Source organism: Mustela nivalis, assembly GCF_964662115.1.
Source record: "Mustela nivalis genome assembly, chromosome: 8".
Classification (NCBI taxonomy): domain Eukaryota; kingdom Metazoa; phylum Chordata; class Mammalia; order Carnivora; family Mustelidae; genus Mustela; species Mustela nivalis.
The window spans coordinates 29,416,009-29,433,889 of record NC_139027.1 but is presented as its reverse complement, the minus strand read 5'-3'; the positions used below and the strand labels follow the sequence as shown (position 1 = coordinate 29,433,889).

The following is a 17,881-nucleotide window of genomic DNA, read 5'->3' as shown; positions in this document are numbered from 1 at the left end:
CCTGATTATGGACGAACCTGCTCCTAGAAGAGGAAACGGGAGGCTCAGCACGAGACTGAGGCCTCAACAGTGGGAGACAAGCAGCCATGTCAGAGGGGGTAGAAGATTTACCAGTCTCTATCCTCACCAATCTTCGCCAATCTTGTACACACAGATGATGATGTTGGTCTGTCCTATGGCAATTTTAGTGGAATCAGGAGAAAAAGCCATGCCCTTCACCATATAGCTCTTCCTGCCATACTAAGAGTTAAAAAAGGAAAAGAAAAACAAGTCATGAGTACACATGGTAGAGAAAAGAGAAGAAAAGGTGTTTGTGTGACTATATTGAGTGTCAGGGATTTACCCTGAGAAAAGATGGGGCAGGCTATTTCCTAGGCAGATGGCTGGGGAAGTTAGTTAGGGTGTTTTCCAGATTCCTAAGACCCCATGAACAGGTTAAGGACACACAGAGTACTCTCTCCACCTTCATGACAGCTGGTTTGGTGGAGAATTTATCTCTCCGCTCCCCATGTTCATCGTATAGCAACACCACTCAGTCCCCTGTGCAGACGGCAAACTTGGCATCGGTCTGGGACCAAGCCATGCAGGTCACCTTGCAGCTCCATCGTGCAGAGGCAGAGGGGGCAAAAATAAGTCCAGCTGTTTGTCTAGAGTGACAAGCATTTCTAGTTCCCTTAGCTCTAGTGTGACTATGGTCAATTCTCCACATCAGAGTCCTTAAAACCAAAGATGCATCCTGGTCTCCAAGGCTATAAAACCCTGGCCCAGGACAACAAGGTGCTTTAGAAACCCATAATGCAAATACACTTCGAGGTGACATGCAGAATCAACTCTACCAATGTGCCCCTGCAATGGCCTTCCTCCTTCATAGCTCAACTGAAATAAAATGGTCTGATAAGTTGGTTTTTTTTTTTTTTTAACAGGTTCTGGTCTTCAGCCATTCATTCAATATATACATTTTTTTTCATTCAATATTATTTTTTAAAGGTTTTATTTATTTATTTGACAGAGAGCGAGAGAGGGAACACAAGCAGGGGGAGCGGGAGAGGGAGAAGCAGGCTTCCCAGTGAGCAGGGAGCCCAATGTGGGGCTCAATCCCATGACCCTGGACCATGACCTAGCTGAAGACACTTCATGACTTAGCCACCCAGGCACTCCTCATTCACTATTTTTTGAATACCTTACTGAGAAAGGCATGTAACCAGGGGCTGAGAGGAAGACAAAGAGCAAAATACGGTCCTTGCCCCCAGGCCAATAACATGGTGCAAAGCAGGAAAAATCCCATTAGAGAGGCATGTAGAAAGCACCATGATAGTTTGGAGAAGCCTGAAATAGTTTTATGTTTAAATGACCAACTTGAATTGGATGTAGTTAAATGGGGCAAGTTTTATCTGAAGTACAGGGAATGATAGGAGCAAAGGCAAATCTCATTAAGAGACAGTAATTTAATTTAGCTGAAACTATCTTGAAAATAGAACAGACGAAGTAAGGCAGGAGAAACAGTGAGGCCAGCGCAAAACAAAACAAAAAAACCAACTTTGAAATTTGGCCAAGGAGTTTGTGCTTCTTTGGTAGGAAAAAGACAGTGAACGTTCTGAAATGGGGAGTAAAGCAATCAGAGTGGAGATTTAGGATGAAAATGCCACCAGCTTAGTGTTTTGTTTTGTTGTTGTTGTTGTTTTAACCCCCCCCCCCCAAACTATGCACTGCTCAGAGGTCCAACTTTGAAGTGTTCATCTCCCAGTCGATTATTCTCTTCCACATCTGTCCACCACCTGGTCCTCAATGGTTCTGCACTAAGGACTTCCCTCCTTGAAATAAAACATTTAGCTTCTGCTCCAATTGTGTGATTAATTGCTTGGGCTCCAGAGCTCTGGTTTGAAACTTTGTTACTTGTCACTCCTAACCCACCTACCTACTTGTCACTCCTAACCCACCTACCTCCAAAGTCCCAGGTTTAAAAGGCCTTTTTTTTTCCTCCCCTCCATCAAAATCCTCAGATCAGAAAACAACCACACCTCCACCTTTACCCCCCTCCACCACTTGATTAAATTAGGTTTGAAGAACTGAGGGTTCCTCCTTTTCCTTGCTCATCATCTTCCTTCATGATTTTGCCAATCCTGGGCCTTTGCCCTACCCCGCATCATGACATCTTATTTTGAAAGACTGAAGGGGATGTTTTTTCACTTCCAATTATTCCATTAGGGTAAAGGAATTTTTAAATTACAATTTTGGGGGCAGTTTCCTGAGCAATGAGCACTTCTCTCTTTGGTTCTAATTTCCCTCTATTCTCCTAATACCACATTCACTGTGAAGCCTTCCTCATTCCTCACAGCACCGTCGTGAGGATTCAATGGGAGCAGGGAGTAGAATAATAAAAACTAACCTTTAACTAAATCTTACCATAAACTAGGCAGTTTGATAAATGCTCTATATGCATTGTCCTTTTACTTCATAACGCTGAGACAGAGATGATTATGCATATTTTACAGATGGGGAACCTGAGGTTCAGAAAAGTTAAGTAATTTGCTCAAATTTACATACACAGTTTATAAAGGGGTGGAACCAAGATTTAAATCCCCGTATGTCTGACTCCACAAACCACAATCCTAACTCTTTAAATTATGCTGTCTGGCTACATAGCAAACATTCACTTATGGCAGATACTATCATTAGCTTTGTATGAGTCTATCCTTTAGATTTTGAATGTTCTCTCTCGTCAATCAGTTTCTACAGGGCTTTTTAGTTCGCGAAGGCTTTTGCGCACATGACTTTAACTCTTCCTCCAAACCCCCTCAGGTTGCTATTATTGTTACTCCATTTTCCCAATGAAGCCGCTGGGTGGGCGCTCAGAGACTGTGTGCCGAGGGCTTCAGGTCAGCGGGATTGGACCATTTATTGAAAGTGCAGCTGGCACTAGGACTTGAGTGCTGGTCTCCTACCTCCAAAACCCAGCCTCTCTTCAGCATGGTTCCTCTCCCGGTGCCCAGCCTTTTCCGAATCTGCGATCTCCATCATCAGAACGAACGTGAGGTCTTCCGCACTCCGTCTTTGGGGCTTTTACCTAAAGCGCTCCTTTATCCGGGCGCAGACTTAGGCTCGCTGTTTCCATGTGCGCCCAGCACGGGGCCTCGTACACAACTGATGTCAAAGGAAACGGACGAAAGCTACCGCGGTTAGCGGTCTGTCCTGCTACTGCACACTACCGACCGAGCAGAGATTCCGCATACAGTAGGCGCTCACCATCGTGAGATTTCAGTTCCCCCCTTCTCTGGGAACGTTAAGGCTGGCGAGGGAGGGAAGAGGCACGCAACTCCTCACCTGAGGGCTCAGCAGGGTCCTCAGGTGCTTCAATAGCATGACGAACACCTGTCTCTCGGATGCCACCAATCAGCGACAACTCCCGTGGTTACCTTGACAACCCGCCACGCTGCCGCCGCCACTGCCGCTGACCCGACTACAGCGCGACACACTTCGCAAGGCCACCACGTAGCTTCGCTGTGAAGCAAAGAGAACGTGCGCAGGCGCAGTGAGGTCTAGGGCGGGACCGAGACGACTCGAATCCTCTCTTCAACCAATCCTTTGGTTGCAAGCTCAAGCTCAAGCCACGCCCACAAGCCCGCCGCAAACACGAGGTCCTACGTAATGGAGGTTTTCTTCCCGCTGGGATTGTGAGTAAAGTGTGGCTGAACACTTCTTTTAATCCTTACAACCCTGGAGTAAGGCAGGGCGGTTGCCGTCATACGTTTTGCAGCGGCCCGGATTGAACCCAGATAGGCTCTATGATGTGCACGGGGTATCACAAGGCTAGTAATGATAGCTAACTGAATACTCAGGATGCGTCTGCCAGGCACTGTGCCAAAGGTTGTAGATGCATTATCTCATTTAATCTCAAAGACAGCTTTTGAAGGGGATGGCATTATTAGTTCCATTTCACATGCCAGGAGACTCGGGATTAGAGAGGTCCCTTGACAAACGAACAGTAAATGATGTAACTGGGATTCAACCCAGAGCTGATGCATTAAAACAGCCTTTATATTCTGAACTCGTAGCTCCCTATATCTATGCCATGCTTCTATACCCCGTGCCACTTCCATCCCAAGAGATGAGGTGTCCAGAGTCCGAGATGTGAGTGTTTCCGCGCCAGTGGCCAGTGAGAGGTACTACGTTAGAACTGGGTAGCAGTGGATCAAAGACTGCTGCCCAGATCTGGATGCTTTTGTGGTTCAAGGCGGAGGGCAAATGAGAACTGGGCTTATCTGATAGGATGAAGTTAAGTCTTGTGATACCTGGGGTTGGAGCTTGGTGAAGTAGAAAGGATAATGACTTCTTGATCTGTTTGGATTGGGGTCCCTTTCAGAATTACTGGTCTAAATTCTTGGAACATGCCAGAGAGACTGAGATGCAGAAAAGGAGCGTTCATACACCTCCTCTGGAAAGATCCGCAGTTGAGAAGACCTGTAATTCTCCAGAGAGTATAGCATATGATGTCCAGATTCTGGGTTCTGCAGCTTTTCCCCCACAGTAGTTTTTCTCTCACTGGCACCATCCCCCCACTCTTGGAATTTAGGAAACAGTAGAGGAAAGCCTCTACTTTCACAGGAAGGAAGTAGCCCCAGAGCCCAAAGTATAAGTCTTTTGACAGGGGAGTTCCAACCCCTCAGTTTTATTTCCATCATCCTCCTCTGGATATAGTGGCAGAGAGTGAATATAATAAACGCATTTACAGTTTACAGTTATTATTGACTTTGACCGAATCAACAGAGACAGAGGCAGATGAAACAAAAGGAAAAGTGAGTGCGGGGAAGACTAGAAGTACAGGAGTGCACAGGATAGGAGCATGTGGCACTGAAGGATCCATTAGTGGAGCTGCTCTTTCATTTGTCCCAAAACACCATTAAGTCCTTTTCTGGAAATTAACACGGGATTGATGGAGGAGTCAGAGGAATCAATGGTGAAAAGCTTGGGTGTGAATGTGGGCAGTGAATTTAAAAAGGTTACTAGCCCCTCTCATGTAGTATAAGGTTCGTTTCCACGGATGCAGGAGAATTTATATACCCCCCCTTCTTTTCCTTCTCCCCCGTTCTCACTGAACAAAACAAAAGGAACTAGGGCTCTAGTTTTCTACACCCATTTCTGTCCTCTCTCCCCCCATTCGAGGCTATAGAATCAAAACAAACACCTTAAAACAATGAGAGTGCTCCTGTCGAGTTGGTGGTGGTGTGAGAGGCCCTTGTGTTCAGGGGAGAGACAGTGGGGAGGTGTCTTCAGCGTACCGTACAGTATCCCATACAGTCATCTCCAGTTTGTCCAAGAACGTTTATTGGAAAAATGTCCAAGGGGTGAGGTCACCAGCAGCTGGGGGGCCTACCAGGTGAGGGGGGGAGCACCTGAGGCTCTGTGGAAGACATTGGAGTAGTGGGGTGCAGCATTTACGTCCGGATGTATTGATGATGGACCTGAGATCCTTAACCAGGGCCACTTTCTTCAACCATCCCTCCCCTGACTTTTCAGTTTCATTCCTTTGGTTTTCATCCTCCACAGATGGAGTTGCATCTTCCTAACTCCATAGCTCAAGATGGGTAAAGGGTCCTGCAAAAGATTTCTGCTTCTCTTTACCTAGAACTCTCCTGCTTGTTTTCATTGGGTCGATTCCTCTTTCTTCTTGGCATCGTGAGCAGGGTCGTCAGAAGAGGTACCCAGCTCTCTAGCACGGGAAAGGGCAGAGTACCCCGTTGATGCTGTTGATGATGCCGGCCTGCCGTAGCCTCGCTTCCAGATGTGGGGTGGATATGGTTCAGGGTCCGATTTCCCCAGTGCTGAATGCAGGAGGACTCTAGAAGTCCAGAGGGTGTTTTGTTGTGTTCTGTTGCCAAGTACTTGGATGGTGCAGTAGTATCAAGTCAATTCAAGTCTGGTTCAGTTGTGTGTGATGTTCAGGTATAATGAACTTGATGGAGTAGCAGCTGGAGGAGACAAAGATGGCTAAGGTCTGATCCCCCCCAACAGGAATTCACAAGCACAAAAGAACAATTCCAATACAAGACAGAGAGATTTGAAATGGATTTTAAAAAGCAGGTTTATTTGGAGAGATTACGGGGTAGGCCAAGATTCAAGGAAAATTTTGGAAGAGAGGAGGTTGGAGAGTGCCTGGGTGGCTCAGTTGGTTAAGCGACTGCCTTCAGCTCAGGACTTGATCCTGGAGTCCCAGGATTGAGTCCCACATTGGGCTCTTTGCTCAGTGGGGAGTCTGCTTCTCCCCCTGACTCTATTCCCTCGCATGCGCTCTCATTTTCTCTCTCAAATAAATAAATAAAATCTTAAAAAGAAAAAAGAAAGAAAGAAAGGAGGTGAGGGAACATCCAAAGAAAACCTGGGAATGTTTGGACACTTGTACTGATGTGTGGTTCCAATATCAGAGAGTCAGGTCATCGTCAATGGAACCTGACCTCTAGGCAGAGCTAAAGAGGCTCAAAGACTTTTTAGAATTATGCAGAGACAAATGGTAGGGTGACAAGATTTACCATTACTTTGAATAAAGCAAACTTCTGAGGTTGAGAAAGCTGTAATCTATTATCAACACAAGCCAGTAATTCTGCTGAAGCGATGAAAGGCTCTATCCCAGAAGACTGGGTTGGATTGTGGAAAATGAAGGAAACAATTTCCTGCTCTATTCATTTGCTCAATCAAAAGTAAGAGGTGAAGGGTGGGAGATATTTAGATATTGCATATGCTTCAAACTTCATATATTAAAAACTGGAGCCCAGGATCTCTCCTCTCAATCAGTGGTTCTTTTCATAATGTGGGTGGTCTTGAATATTAGGCTAGGGCCAGGCACATGGGACAGTAAGGCTGAAAGAAGACACTGGGACCATGTAGGTGATCATGGGGCCTCGATAGGACTCCAGTGATGGGCCCTAAAGCACAGCAAAGTGTCTAAGATCCAATCCAAATTCAGCTATGGTTTGGACAGGGAGGGGGTCAAATCCCAGGCACTGAATCTAGGTGGTGTGAAATGCTTCCATCCTAGGGGAGAGAAGATTAGGGCTCACCTATAAACCAGAGGCTGGTGTGCTCTGTCATGGGAGGAAGAGACAGAAAGGGGAGCCAGGAGCATCTTGTAATGCCAGAAAGTAAAGAAGCGCCCATAAAAACAAAAGAATCAGGTCATATCAAAGGGACATAGGAATCCACCTGAGAGAGCTCCCAGTGGCCAACGTTGGAACAATTTGAGCAACACAAGAAATAATGTTGGACTGAACTATAACACAGAGTTCAAAATAAGTATGCATAAGTTCATACTGAAATAACAAAATAATTGATTAAATAAATTAGAGGAGGAAACAAATCTTCCCTACACAAGAATTCCAAATAATATAGGTAGATATACCCCACTGCAAGAGATGGAGCTTAACAACCCCTTTCTCCTTCCAACGTAGGCTATAGGGGCTCGCTTCCAAAGAGCAGAGTATGGAAAGAGAAAAATGATAGCTTCACTGGGGAGAAACCTGGCAGGCACTCACTACCTTGGCCAAGTAATGAAGATTCAAAACACCAGCTGCTATCAGGTACTACCTGAGATGATGTAATGAGAAAGTCATGTCGCCTCTGTGGTATTTTCCCCAAAATACATAACCTCAGTCTAAGTCTCCAGAAAACAGAGAAACCCAAATGTAAGAACCTGCCTGCCAGTACTCCTATAAACTGTCAAGGTCAGAGAAACTGTCACAGACCAGCAGTGACTAAAGAAGCATGACAACTACATCCAGTGTGGGCCCTAGGTTGGATGCTGGACAGGAAAAGGACTTTCGTGGAAAACCTGGTGAAATCGGAATGAAGTTTGGCACTCAGTTAAAAGTAAACGTGCCAGTGTTAGTCCCATAGATTTGACACGTGTACCAAAGTTCTATAAGATGTTACCATTGGGTGAAACTGGGTGAAGGGCGTACGGGAACTCACTGGGCTCCCTCTGCAACTTTTCTGTAAATCTGAAATTATTCCAAAATGGAGTTTATTAAGAAAATAAAATTCCTGACCATAGTAAGCTATATGTGGAAAGGGGTAAATATAATTAAAATATTCAGAGGGCCTTGACAGAGGTTTTAATTTAAGAATTTGATACGTTAAGTGTGTATATTGCATTTTAAAGGGGTTGCATTAAAAAATGGTGTTGGCAGGGCGCCTAGGTGGCTCAGTGGGTTAAAGCCTCTGCCTTTGAATCAGGTCATGATCCCAGGGTTCTGGGATCAAGCCCCACATCGTGCTCTCTGCTCAGAGGGGAGCCTGCTTCCTCCTCTCTCTGCCTGTCTCTCTGCCTACTTGTGATCTCTGTCAAATAAATAAATAAAATCTTTTAAAAAAAAAAAACCAAAAAACCGAATACTGCGCCGAGAAGCTGTTCCTCACCCAGCTGTGCTTCACAGAAAACCCAAAATGAGACATAGCCTGCCTTTGTGGGCGGCACATCAGAAACAGTGCATGGAAGTCAAATAGATCCCTGACAGGAGTAGATTGGCATTTCAGCCAGGTAAAGGAGGCCAAAATGAGCATTGAATCTCACAATTCCAGATACCTTATGACTGGAAGAATTTTCCATAGGCATCTTCTGACTCTTTAAATTTCAAGACTTGTGTCTCATCCATTGCCACCTCCCTCTGGTGCAGAGCACTACAGGACTTCTTTACTTCACCCAGGGACCCTCAGCCTGTATTTTTGATCCATATTTGGTGAACACAGGGAGCTGGCTGTAGGTGTATCATCAGAAGCTGTGTCTACACTGCAGTGGTTAGAGCCCCTTAATTATCTGTAGAATCGATAGCAAACTACATAAACCTATCTCACCAAACCAAAACTGAACACATCCTCAACTCCCCAGTCCCCCTGTGTTACCCCTAAGTTGCTGTTACCACAGCCCTCTAATGCCATGTGCCTGGAGAAGTGTGTCTGAGTGGAAGGCAGGATAGACTTAACTGACTTGAAAATATCTTACTTTAATATATCTTTTTTAAAAATTTATTTATTTGACAGAGAGCGAGGGAGGGAACATGGTCAGGGGGAGTGGGAGAGGGAGAAGCAGGATTCAAAAGGTACAGGGATTTTGAGACTATCTTGGAGTTAGATTTTTGGGGGGTGAGGCTCATTTTTCCAAGTAAAGAAACTGTTTGGTGCTTTGTCTCCTATTTTTTAGAATGCCTTTTAGATACACTATTTTTTTTCTGTCAGAAGCTTCCCTCGGTGATCATCGTTAGTCTAACTAAGTAAAGCAGGTTTTTTTTTCCCTTTTCTTTCCTTTTTTTTTTCATTTTTTGTTTGTTTAATTTTTCCAATGTCCAGGGAAAATTCAAGAATTAAGATTGTGGCATGGTTTTATATAGGAGACAGAAGTTCTTCCAGGAAACAGTTTAGACTTTGAGATATACAAACTTTAACACACCAAGAAGGGGGTCAGTGAGATTAACAGTGTATGGTTGGTAACCATATCTCAAATTTTCCAGTTTGAGTGGGGTGGAAGCCTGCTAGTTCTAGGCTGTATGACTGATGACCCAATAATCATTGATCTTAGACTTTAGCTTAAACAAAATGACCTTCTTTCACAAACTGATAAGGCAGGGAGTGAGTGCTTCTGTGAATATTGTACAGGGAATCCACTCAAAGTTTGATCCACGGTTTTTTTGCAGATCTGTCATCCATTGGCCAACAATATCAGGCCAACAACCTCATGGCCAGCTTGGATTGGAGTGGAGACTTACTGGATATGTGTATCTACACATTCCCTATGGAATACTCCCTTAGACATCCCGCAGAGAAGGACAATTTGGGACAAAGGAAAAACACACGCAGCAAGACTTTGTACCTATAGACCAACATCAGCCAAAGTGGAGCAAGCTGCACGGTAAGGAGCATGGTAGGCCACGTCCAAGGTGCCCCCCGTGGTCCCTGCCTCCTTCCCCTTGCATGTGGGCTGGACGGATTCGTGAAGGGATACTTCTGAGATGAGGTTGCAAAAAGACTGTAGCCCTAAACTGGATCTCCCTTTGAGAGAAGCCTCCTGCCACATTGGGGACTTCCCTACAGGGAGGCCATGTGGAAAGGAACCGGTGTCTTTGGCCAACAGCCAGTGAGAAACGAAGGCATGCTGCACAATAAGCTTTGGAGAGGATCCCCTCCTAGTTGAACCTTGTTTATGATAGCCTCTTTGTTAGAGACCCTGAGCCTGGGGTGCACAGCCAAGCTCAGAAGTTGTGAAATAATAAATGCTTGTTGTTTGAAACTGCTGAGTTCTGGAGTGATTTTTTTTTTACACAGCAATAGACAACTGATACGAGCAAGGGATGGCACAAGTATTTATCAAATGATGTACCTTGCAATCAAAAAGTGGAATGATTGGGCACCTGGGTGGCTCAGTTGGTTAAGCAACTGCCTTCGGCTTGGGTCATAATCCTGGAGTCCTGGGATGGGGTCCTGTATCAGGCTCCCAGCTCCATGGGGAGTCTGCTTTTCCCTTTGACCTTCTTCCCTCTCATGCTCTCTCTCTCTCTCTCTCTCAAATAAATAAATAAAATCTTAAAAAAAATTACTTCCCAAAAAGAATTAAAAAAAAAAAAGTAGAATGGTCTTATGAAAGATATAGGTCTGATTGCCAAATCGGCTACACCTCTTTACCAAAAGGTCTGATTTCTTAAAGTACTAGGCCTAATGACATTAGATGAAAACTTACTTCATTACAAACTCAACTGTAGGAGAAAAGAATAAGTTCAGGGCGGAACACGACGTAACTATTGTTGACACTAACTCACCTGACAGCAGAGCTGAAGGACAAATGGGAGTCTCAGCTCAAGGTGCTGGTGTTAGTCTGCAGGTTCCCTGGGATGTTGCTTATGAGGGTCTTTTTTGTTTGTTTGTTTGTTTAAGATTTATTTATTTATTTTAGGGAGAGTGCCTGCGTGAGTGTGAGAGTTGGGGGAGGGGCAGAGGGTGAAGGAGAGAGCACCTTTTTTAATTTTTAAAAAATTTTTTTAAAAAAAATTTTATTTATTTATTTGACAGAGAGATCACAAGTAGGCAGAGAGAGAGAGAGAGAGAGAGAGAGAGAGAAGCAGGCTCCCTGCCAAGCAGAGAGCCCGATGTGGGGCTCGATCCCAAGACCCTGAGATCATGACTTAGGCCAAAGGCAGAGGCCCAACCCACTGAGCCACCCAGGCACCCTGGGAGAGAGCATCTTAAGCAGATTCTACAGTGAATGTGGAACCTGTGGTGGGGCTCCGTCTCACAATTCTGAGATCATGACCGGAACCAAAATCAAGAATTGGATCCTCAACCAACCGAGCCACCCTGGTGCCTCCCTTCACAAAAATGTGTTAAACCATGTTTCTTATAATAAGAGCTAGTCATCAAAATAATTAAAATAATTAAATTATTGGGGATATTGAGGTAGTCTATTGATTGGCAAGTATTGTTTGCATAAGTAATGAAATAAAGATACATAATTAGATTATATATTTATTCCATGGATTGTTGACTTTATTTTTATATAATCTTAATGATGTTTTAGTGCTTAGTTCCTAGGGCTGTGGTAACAAATTATCACCAACAGGGGGGCTTAAAACAACAGAAATGTATTCACTCACATGAATGAGTGAAGTCAAGGGGAGAAAGAATCCATTCTTTGCCTCTTCTTTTTCCTGGTTCTATTAACATCAATAAACTAAAGAATTAAAGATATATAATGTAATTTTATTCCAAGTATATAAATTTTATTCCAAGTATATAAAGTTTGAATGTATTTTCTTCAAAGATGTAAATTTAGGTAAATGTTAAGTATCGAGTTTTCTATTTTTCTTCTAAAACATCTAAACTTACTAAAATTAAAAGCAAAATACAAACTATAATCAATGACTATCAGAACTTAAAATCAGTGCTGGTTAAAGAAAGTTAGACCTGGGACACCTAGGTGACTTAGTTGGGTAAGCATTTGCCTTCAGCTCAGGTCATGATCTCAGGGTCCTGGGATCAAGCCCCGTGTCAGGTTCCCTGCTCACCATGGAGCCTGGTTTTCCTTCTCCCTCTGCCTGCTGCTCTCCCTGCTCTTGAGCTTGTTCTCTCAATCTCTCTCTGGCAAATAAATAAAATCTATTCCAAAAAATAAAGAAAGCTAAACTTTAAAAATATCCAAAATATTTAATCCAATCTTTTATACAAACAAAATTCAACCATTGTAGCATTTGATGTTATCTAATGGCTGATGTGAAGACTCTCATTTGAATGTTACATCTGAGTTGTTTAAAATTGTGAAATGCTTTCCAGCCACTGTCCATATATGTGGTAAATAAAATTTATTTCAGGAGTACCTCCAGAGCCAAAAATAGAACACAAATAGTAAATGAATAAGCATCATAACTGAGAAAAGTCACTTAATTATGCAAGAATCTGTTGTAGTCATGCCAAGAGGGAAATTTAACAAGTAATATGTAGAGATGCCCTTTCTCTAGAGTCCGAATAGCCTAAATCAAGAGGGCAGCTGTTCAAGGTCACCCTATGTCCTTGGATCTTGAATGAGAGGAACCCTCATGTATTCTTTGATTAATTTGGTGTTTGTGATTTATGGGTCCCTGCAGAGCTCCCTACCCAAGCCATGAGGCCCCCTTCTGTGATTCTAAGCATCCAGAAGAGTTCTAGAATCGAGGGAGGGATGGCCCTCTCTAAGTAGGGCTGGTTGGATCGAGTCCAGGTTGTGTGAGTCAGAGACATTGTTTCTGTATCTACATTTATATCTCCTTGGTATGTGTCCTGCATGCAGTGAAGTCTTGTTGAAAGCCTTATAGTTTTTTCACCTGATTGAAGACCTATCGAGGGATAGGGCCTTAGTTTGCTTTGTGGGACAAACAACACCCTTCAGGGGAAGCATGCTGTGGTTAGAATTACATCTAGGAGCCCCAAAGGCAAAGTAAAGCCTAGGGGGACACCACAGGGCTGCCTGGCTTCAGTCTCCACTTACCAGGACAGTTTTCGAAGAAGGAAACATTTGCAGGATCTGGTTGCTGTCCTGTTCTGTTCCACTTGACTTACATTCCTATCAATGTCCTACCTCAACCACATACATTCTTTCTTTCCTCTGCTTCTAGAGTCTTTGCTGTTGGGGATTTTCAGCATCTGTACTGACCTTGGCTCTGGGGTTGTTTCCAGTGTGTTCGCTGGGGAAGTTATTTCACTGATTTACCTGCTTACTCGGACCTGCATATCAGTCACATACTTCTCATCATCTTTATTCACCAGATGTACAGAGCATGGAGCCATAAGGGTCAGGCTAGATTGAGATCCTAGTATAATCTTAGGCAAGGTACATACCTCTCAGTTTCCTTATTTGAAAATTGGCTTAATAATATTTGCCTTAAAGAGTTATTGTAGGGGTTGCCTGGGTGGCTCAGTGGGTTGAGCCTCTGCCTTTGGCTCACGTTGTGGTCTCAGGGTCCTGGGATCCAGTGCTGCATAGGGCTCTCTGCTCAGTGGGAAGCCTGCTTCCTCCCCCTCCCCCCCCACCGCCTGCCTCTCTGCCTACTTGTAATCTCTGTCTGTCAAAAAAAAAAAAAAAAAAAAGAGTTATTGTAGGGGCGCCTGGATGGCTCGGTCAGTTAGGCTTCTGCCTTTGGCTCAGGTCATGATCCTAGAATCCTGGGATTGAGCCCTGTGTTGGGCTCCCTCCTTAGTGGTGAGTCTGTTTCTCCTCTGCCTCTGCTTCCCCATGCATATGCTCTCTCTCTCTCAAATAAATAAACAAAAATCTAAAAAAAAAGAAAAGAGTTATTGTAAGAGTTAAATGAGATATCCATTTAACCATGTTTAAGACCATACTGGCTTTACCTTATACTGTCAATCCATGTTAATTTATTTGCTGCAGGACAGAGGACCAGCTATCTCTCTTGAGGGTTAGCGGTGGTTGTGGGACTCTGTTCTGGGAGTCATAGTGCTTCAAAAGTGCAGAGGAGGGCGCCTGGGTGGCTCAGTCTGTTGAGCGTCTGTCTTCTGCTGGGGTCAGGATCCCCTGGCATTGAGTCGTGCATTTGGCTCCCTGCTCAGCGGGGAGCCTACGCTCCCTCTGTTCTTCCCCTTACTTGTGTTCGCTTTCTCTCTTTGAAGAAAAAAAAAATGCAGAGGACCCGCATGTCAGGTGAAGGCTTTTGAATATTAGTCTCGGGAGATCAGATTTTATGTTTTATACAACAGACATTTTTTTTTTTAAAACAGCATTATTGAGGTATAACTGACATAGGACAAAGAAAAAAGTGCACATATTTTAACCGAACAGTTTTTCCATATGTATATTCCCATGAAACCATCAGCACAGATAGTGAACGTATCTGTTCACTCCCCAGCAGTGTCCCTGTCCATCCCTGCTTTCCTCTCCATTTTCCCATCTCCCTGCAACCACTGATCTGCTTTCTGTCATTAGGGATTAGTTTGCATTTTCTGGCTTATTTCACTCAGCAAAATTACTTTGGTATTTGTGTATATTATATCTATAGTTTATTCATTTTTATAGCTGAACACTATTCCATTGTATGAATAGATCACACTTTATTTGTTCATCTGTGCATGGATTTGGGGTTGTATCCAGTTTTTGGCTATTGCTAAAAATGCTGCTACAAACATTTAAAAATTATTATTATCATACATGAGATTTGTTAATGAATATGAAAAAGGATTGAAGGGTCATGAAATGCTGGTTACAATCCTGCCTCCTTTTTACCACTTAGAAAGATATGAGATAGGATTAGTTAAAACTCATAAATGTATCAAGCCCGAAGCTACTTGGAGAAAGATGTCATTTATAATACAGTTTAACATTCTAGAGTAAACACGGCATGTTGAACATATGCCATCTCTCCTTCTTCAAAACCCACTAAATCTATGGAAAAGAAAAAAAAATTAATACATGACCCACAGGGAAAGAGAAGACGAGATGAGATGCCCTGTTTGGGAGCTAGTAACTGATGTTGCTGACCAGAGAAAGCCCAATCCTAAAAACGCAATGGGAAAAGCTGAGGCAAACTTGTATCTACACTGAAGAATCCCTGAAAGACACAGCTGGGAGCACTAGATATCCCTGGGACTGAAGGTTTTGGGGTGGGAAGAGGAAGGGCTGAGGAGGACCCCAGCAAAGCTGAGTCAGTCAGTCGGAACCCCTGGCTCCTTCCCCTCCACTCCCCTTCCTCCTGGTCTCTACAGGGTCTGCTATTCAGACTGGGGCTTGAATGCTGAGACTCCCAGACAGCCAAGTCACTCAATTCGTCCCAAGTAGACATATCCCACTCCCCAGCTCAGGATCCACTCCATTTTTGTTTTTTTTTTTGTTTTTTTTTTTCAGTAGATACCATGTTTTTTTCTCCCATATTTTTATTCTGGAGTCCATTTGCCTGAAGAGAGATGAATATACTTATTTTCATTGTCAAGCATATCTCACTTAAAACAAACTTTGAATTATAGAAAAAGCACCAGGTTCACTGTGAGGGATGACGCAGCTCTACAGGCAAGTGAGGAACCTGGCTGGGTGGTCAGCGTGTTTCTGCTTTTAATAGCTCTAACAACCGTCAAATGGTTTAGACAGTGCTGGATTTTGTGCTTAAAAAACCCACGAGGGGGGCGTCTGGGTGGGTGGCTCAGTGGATTAAACCCTCTGCCTTGGGCTCGGGTCATGATCCCAGGGTCCTGGGATGGAGCCCGCATCCGGCTCTCTGCTCAGCAGGGAGTCTGCTCCCCCCCCCCACCTCTGCCTGCCTCTCTGCCTACTTGTGATCTCTGACGAATAAATAAATAAAATCTGAAAAAAATAATAACCAGGAGGACACACTGATTAAATATCATTCCTGCGCAGATGGTGATAAATTACTTATCAATTAGAAGGCATTCTAGGGCATCTGCTCTTCTCCGCTCAGTCCAGGTCTGGCTTCCTTTGGCTCCTGGGGGCAGAGGCTGAGCATCATTCCCTGCACAGTCGAGGGAGGAGGAAAGTGGGTTGAGAATTTAGTTCCCTCCTTGGAGCCGGCACTGGCTGGGCTCTTTCAGAGATCGCTTGCCCTTGATTTCTCCAAGAATGCTGCGTGGTCAGGGTTCCCCTAACTAGTGCATGACATTTTCACAGCGCAGGATTCAGGCCCTTTGGAGCAAAGTGTCTCCTTCCGCTGAGGCCTGGCTCCTTCGGCCGAGGGGCGGGGCTATGAAGAAGGGAGGAGCGAATGAGGCTCCAGCGGGGTGCTCAGCGGCAGGCACGCGGCGGGGGCAGGGTTGCGACTCAGCCTGTCCTCCACAAGCTTCCCAGCACCAAGCCGCAGGGTCACAGGTCCCATTCAGTCAGGATTCATGTGACGGCAGCGTCAAAACTTTCCTTATACTTTTTAATTTTTTATTATTTATTTATTTATTTTTAAATATTTTATTTATTTGACAGAGACCACAAGTAGGCAGACAGGCAGGCAGAGAGGAAGGGAAGCAGGCACCCCGCTGAGCAGAGAACCCGATGTGGGGCTTGATCCTAGGATCCTGGGATCATGACCTGAGCCAAAGGCAGAGGCTTTAACCCACTGAACCACCCAGGCGCCCCTCCTTACACTTTTTAAATAAGTTATTTATTTATTCTATTTAGTTAGTTAGTCATGTATGTGCGTAATCTCTACACCCAGCCTGGGGCTTGAACTCATTTCGCGGGGCTCAAGTCGCATGCTCCTTCCACTGAGCCAATCAGGAGTCCCAAAACTCTGCTTACAGTTTCATTCTCTTCTCTGCGCAGGTGGTTCTTGTGTGCTGGTCGACTCCACTTCGGAGGGTCTCTAACTTCCTGGAATGTACCCGAATGTTGGTAGCAAGGGCTCACATGCATTCTGTGTGAAGGACCTTGGTTAGGTAGTCAGGGGGATTCTGATCCAAAAAAGTTGAAGAACCCAAGCCATAGACAATTCCTCTATCCTTTTGGCAGCACAAGACCGTGCCTTCCACCCGCGTTTTAATCCCAGTACTACACCTCTTAGCACCGCCCCCACCTCGGGCGGGACTGAGATTGACCGCGCCCTCCAACCCGCCCATTCCCTGTTCGGGGCGGGGCATCTCTACTGGGCATGCTCAGTACTAAGGATTTGAGTCGTTCTCCTAGGCGGAAACCCGAGTCGAGTGTGTTTTTCCCAGGATGTCCCGCGCTGCTGTCATGGCCGCGTCCATGCGACGATGTCTGCACATGGGCTTTTAGAGCTGTGGGTGTATTCATAGGATCTGTTGCCACTAGATTTCGGCATCTTTGGACCCTCTTCCTTTCACTTTCTTTTGTTGACTCCCGAGTGACCCTCGTAGAACCCATTTTGGCTGCAGCGTTGTCCAGAGTGATGTGGATACCCGAGCTGGCAGTTTTGAGGGGCTTCCCAACTGAGGCTGAGCAGCAGCAATGGAAGCAGGAGGGAGTCACCGGTTCAGGTGAGAAAAGCGAACCTGTCAGGAACGGAGGCCAGCGTGTGGACTGTGAGGGGAGAGTGGTGCCGGCTGCGTTCTCATTCTCCTAGTTTTGTTTTTCTGCCGAAATCTAGCTGATCCCTTAACACTTCGGGTTGTTGCATCCTCGATGTGGTGGGCGGGGTCCTCTGGGTTCATTGCCTAGGCTCAGTGATAACGATGCCGATGTCAGCTACTTTTCTAAGTCCCTAACATTTAATGTCATTTAATCCTTATAATAGACATTTAAGATATATACTACGTTTAGTTCCTTTCTGCAGATGGAGACGTTTAAAGACAGATTGTTTAAATAATTTACTCCAGGGTCCATAATTGATAAGCTTAAAAGCTGAAACGAGGCAGCAAAGATAAAATTCTTGTGAACAGTATCACATTTACTGGAGAGGAGGTG

General features: G+C 44.7%; 1 protein-coding gene across 1 annotated transcript in view; it reads left to right on the top strand.

Annotated features, from left to right (window-relative positions):
- The first annotated feature begins 17,117 nt into the window (after positions 1-17,117).
- Positions 17,118-17,881, top strand: part of TTC27 (tetratricopeptide repeat domain 27) — a 172,042-nt gene continuing 171,278 nt past the window's right edge. The window contains exon 1 of the mRNA XM_082745658.1: positions 17,118-17,454. Within this exon, the coding sequence (XP_082601784.1) occupies positions 17,367-17,454 (88 nt within the window). The 5' untranslated portion in view covers positions 17,118-17,366. The remainder of the gene's footprint in view (positions 17,455-17,881) is intronic.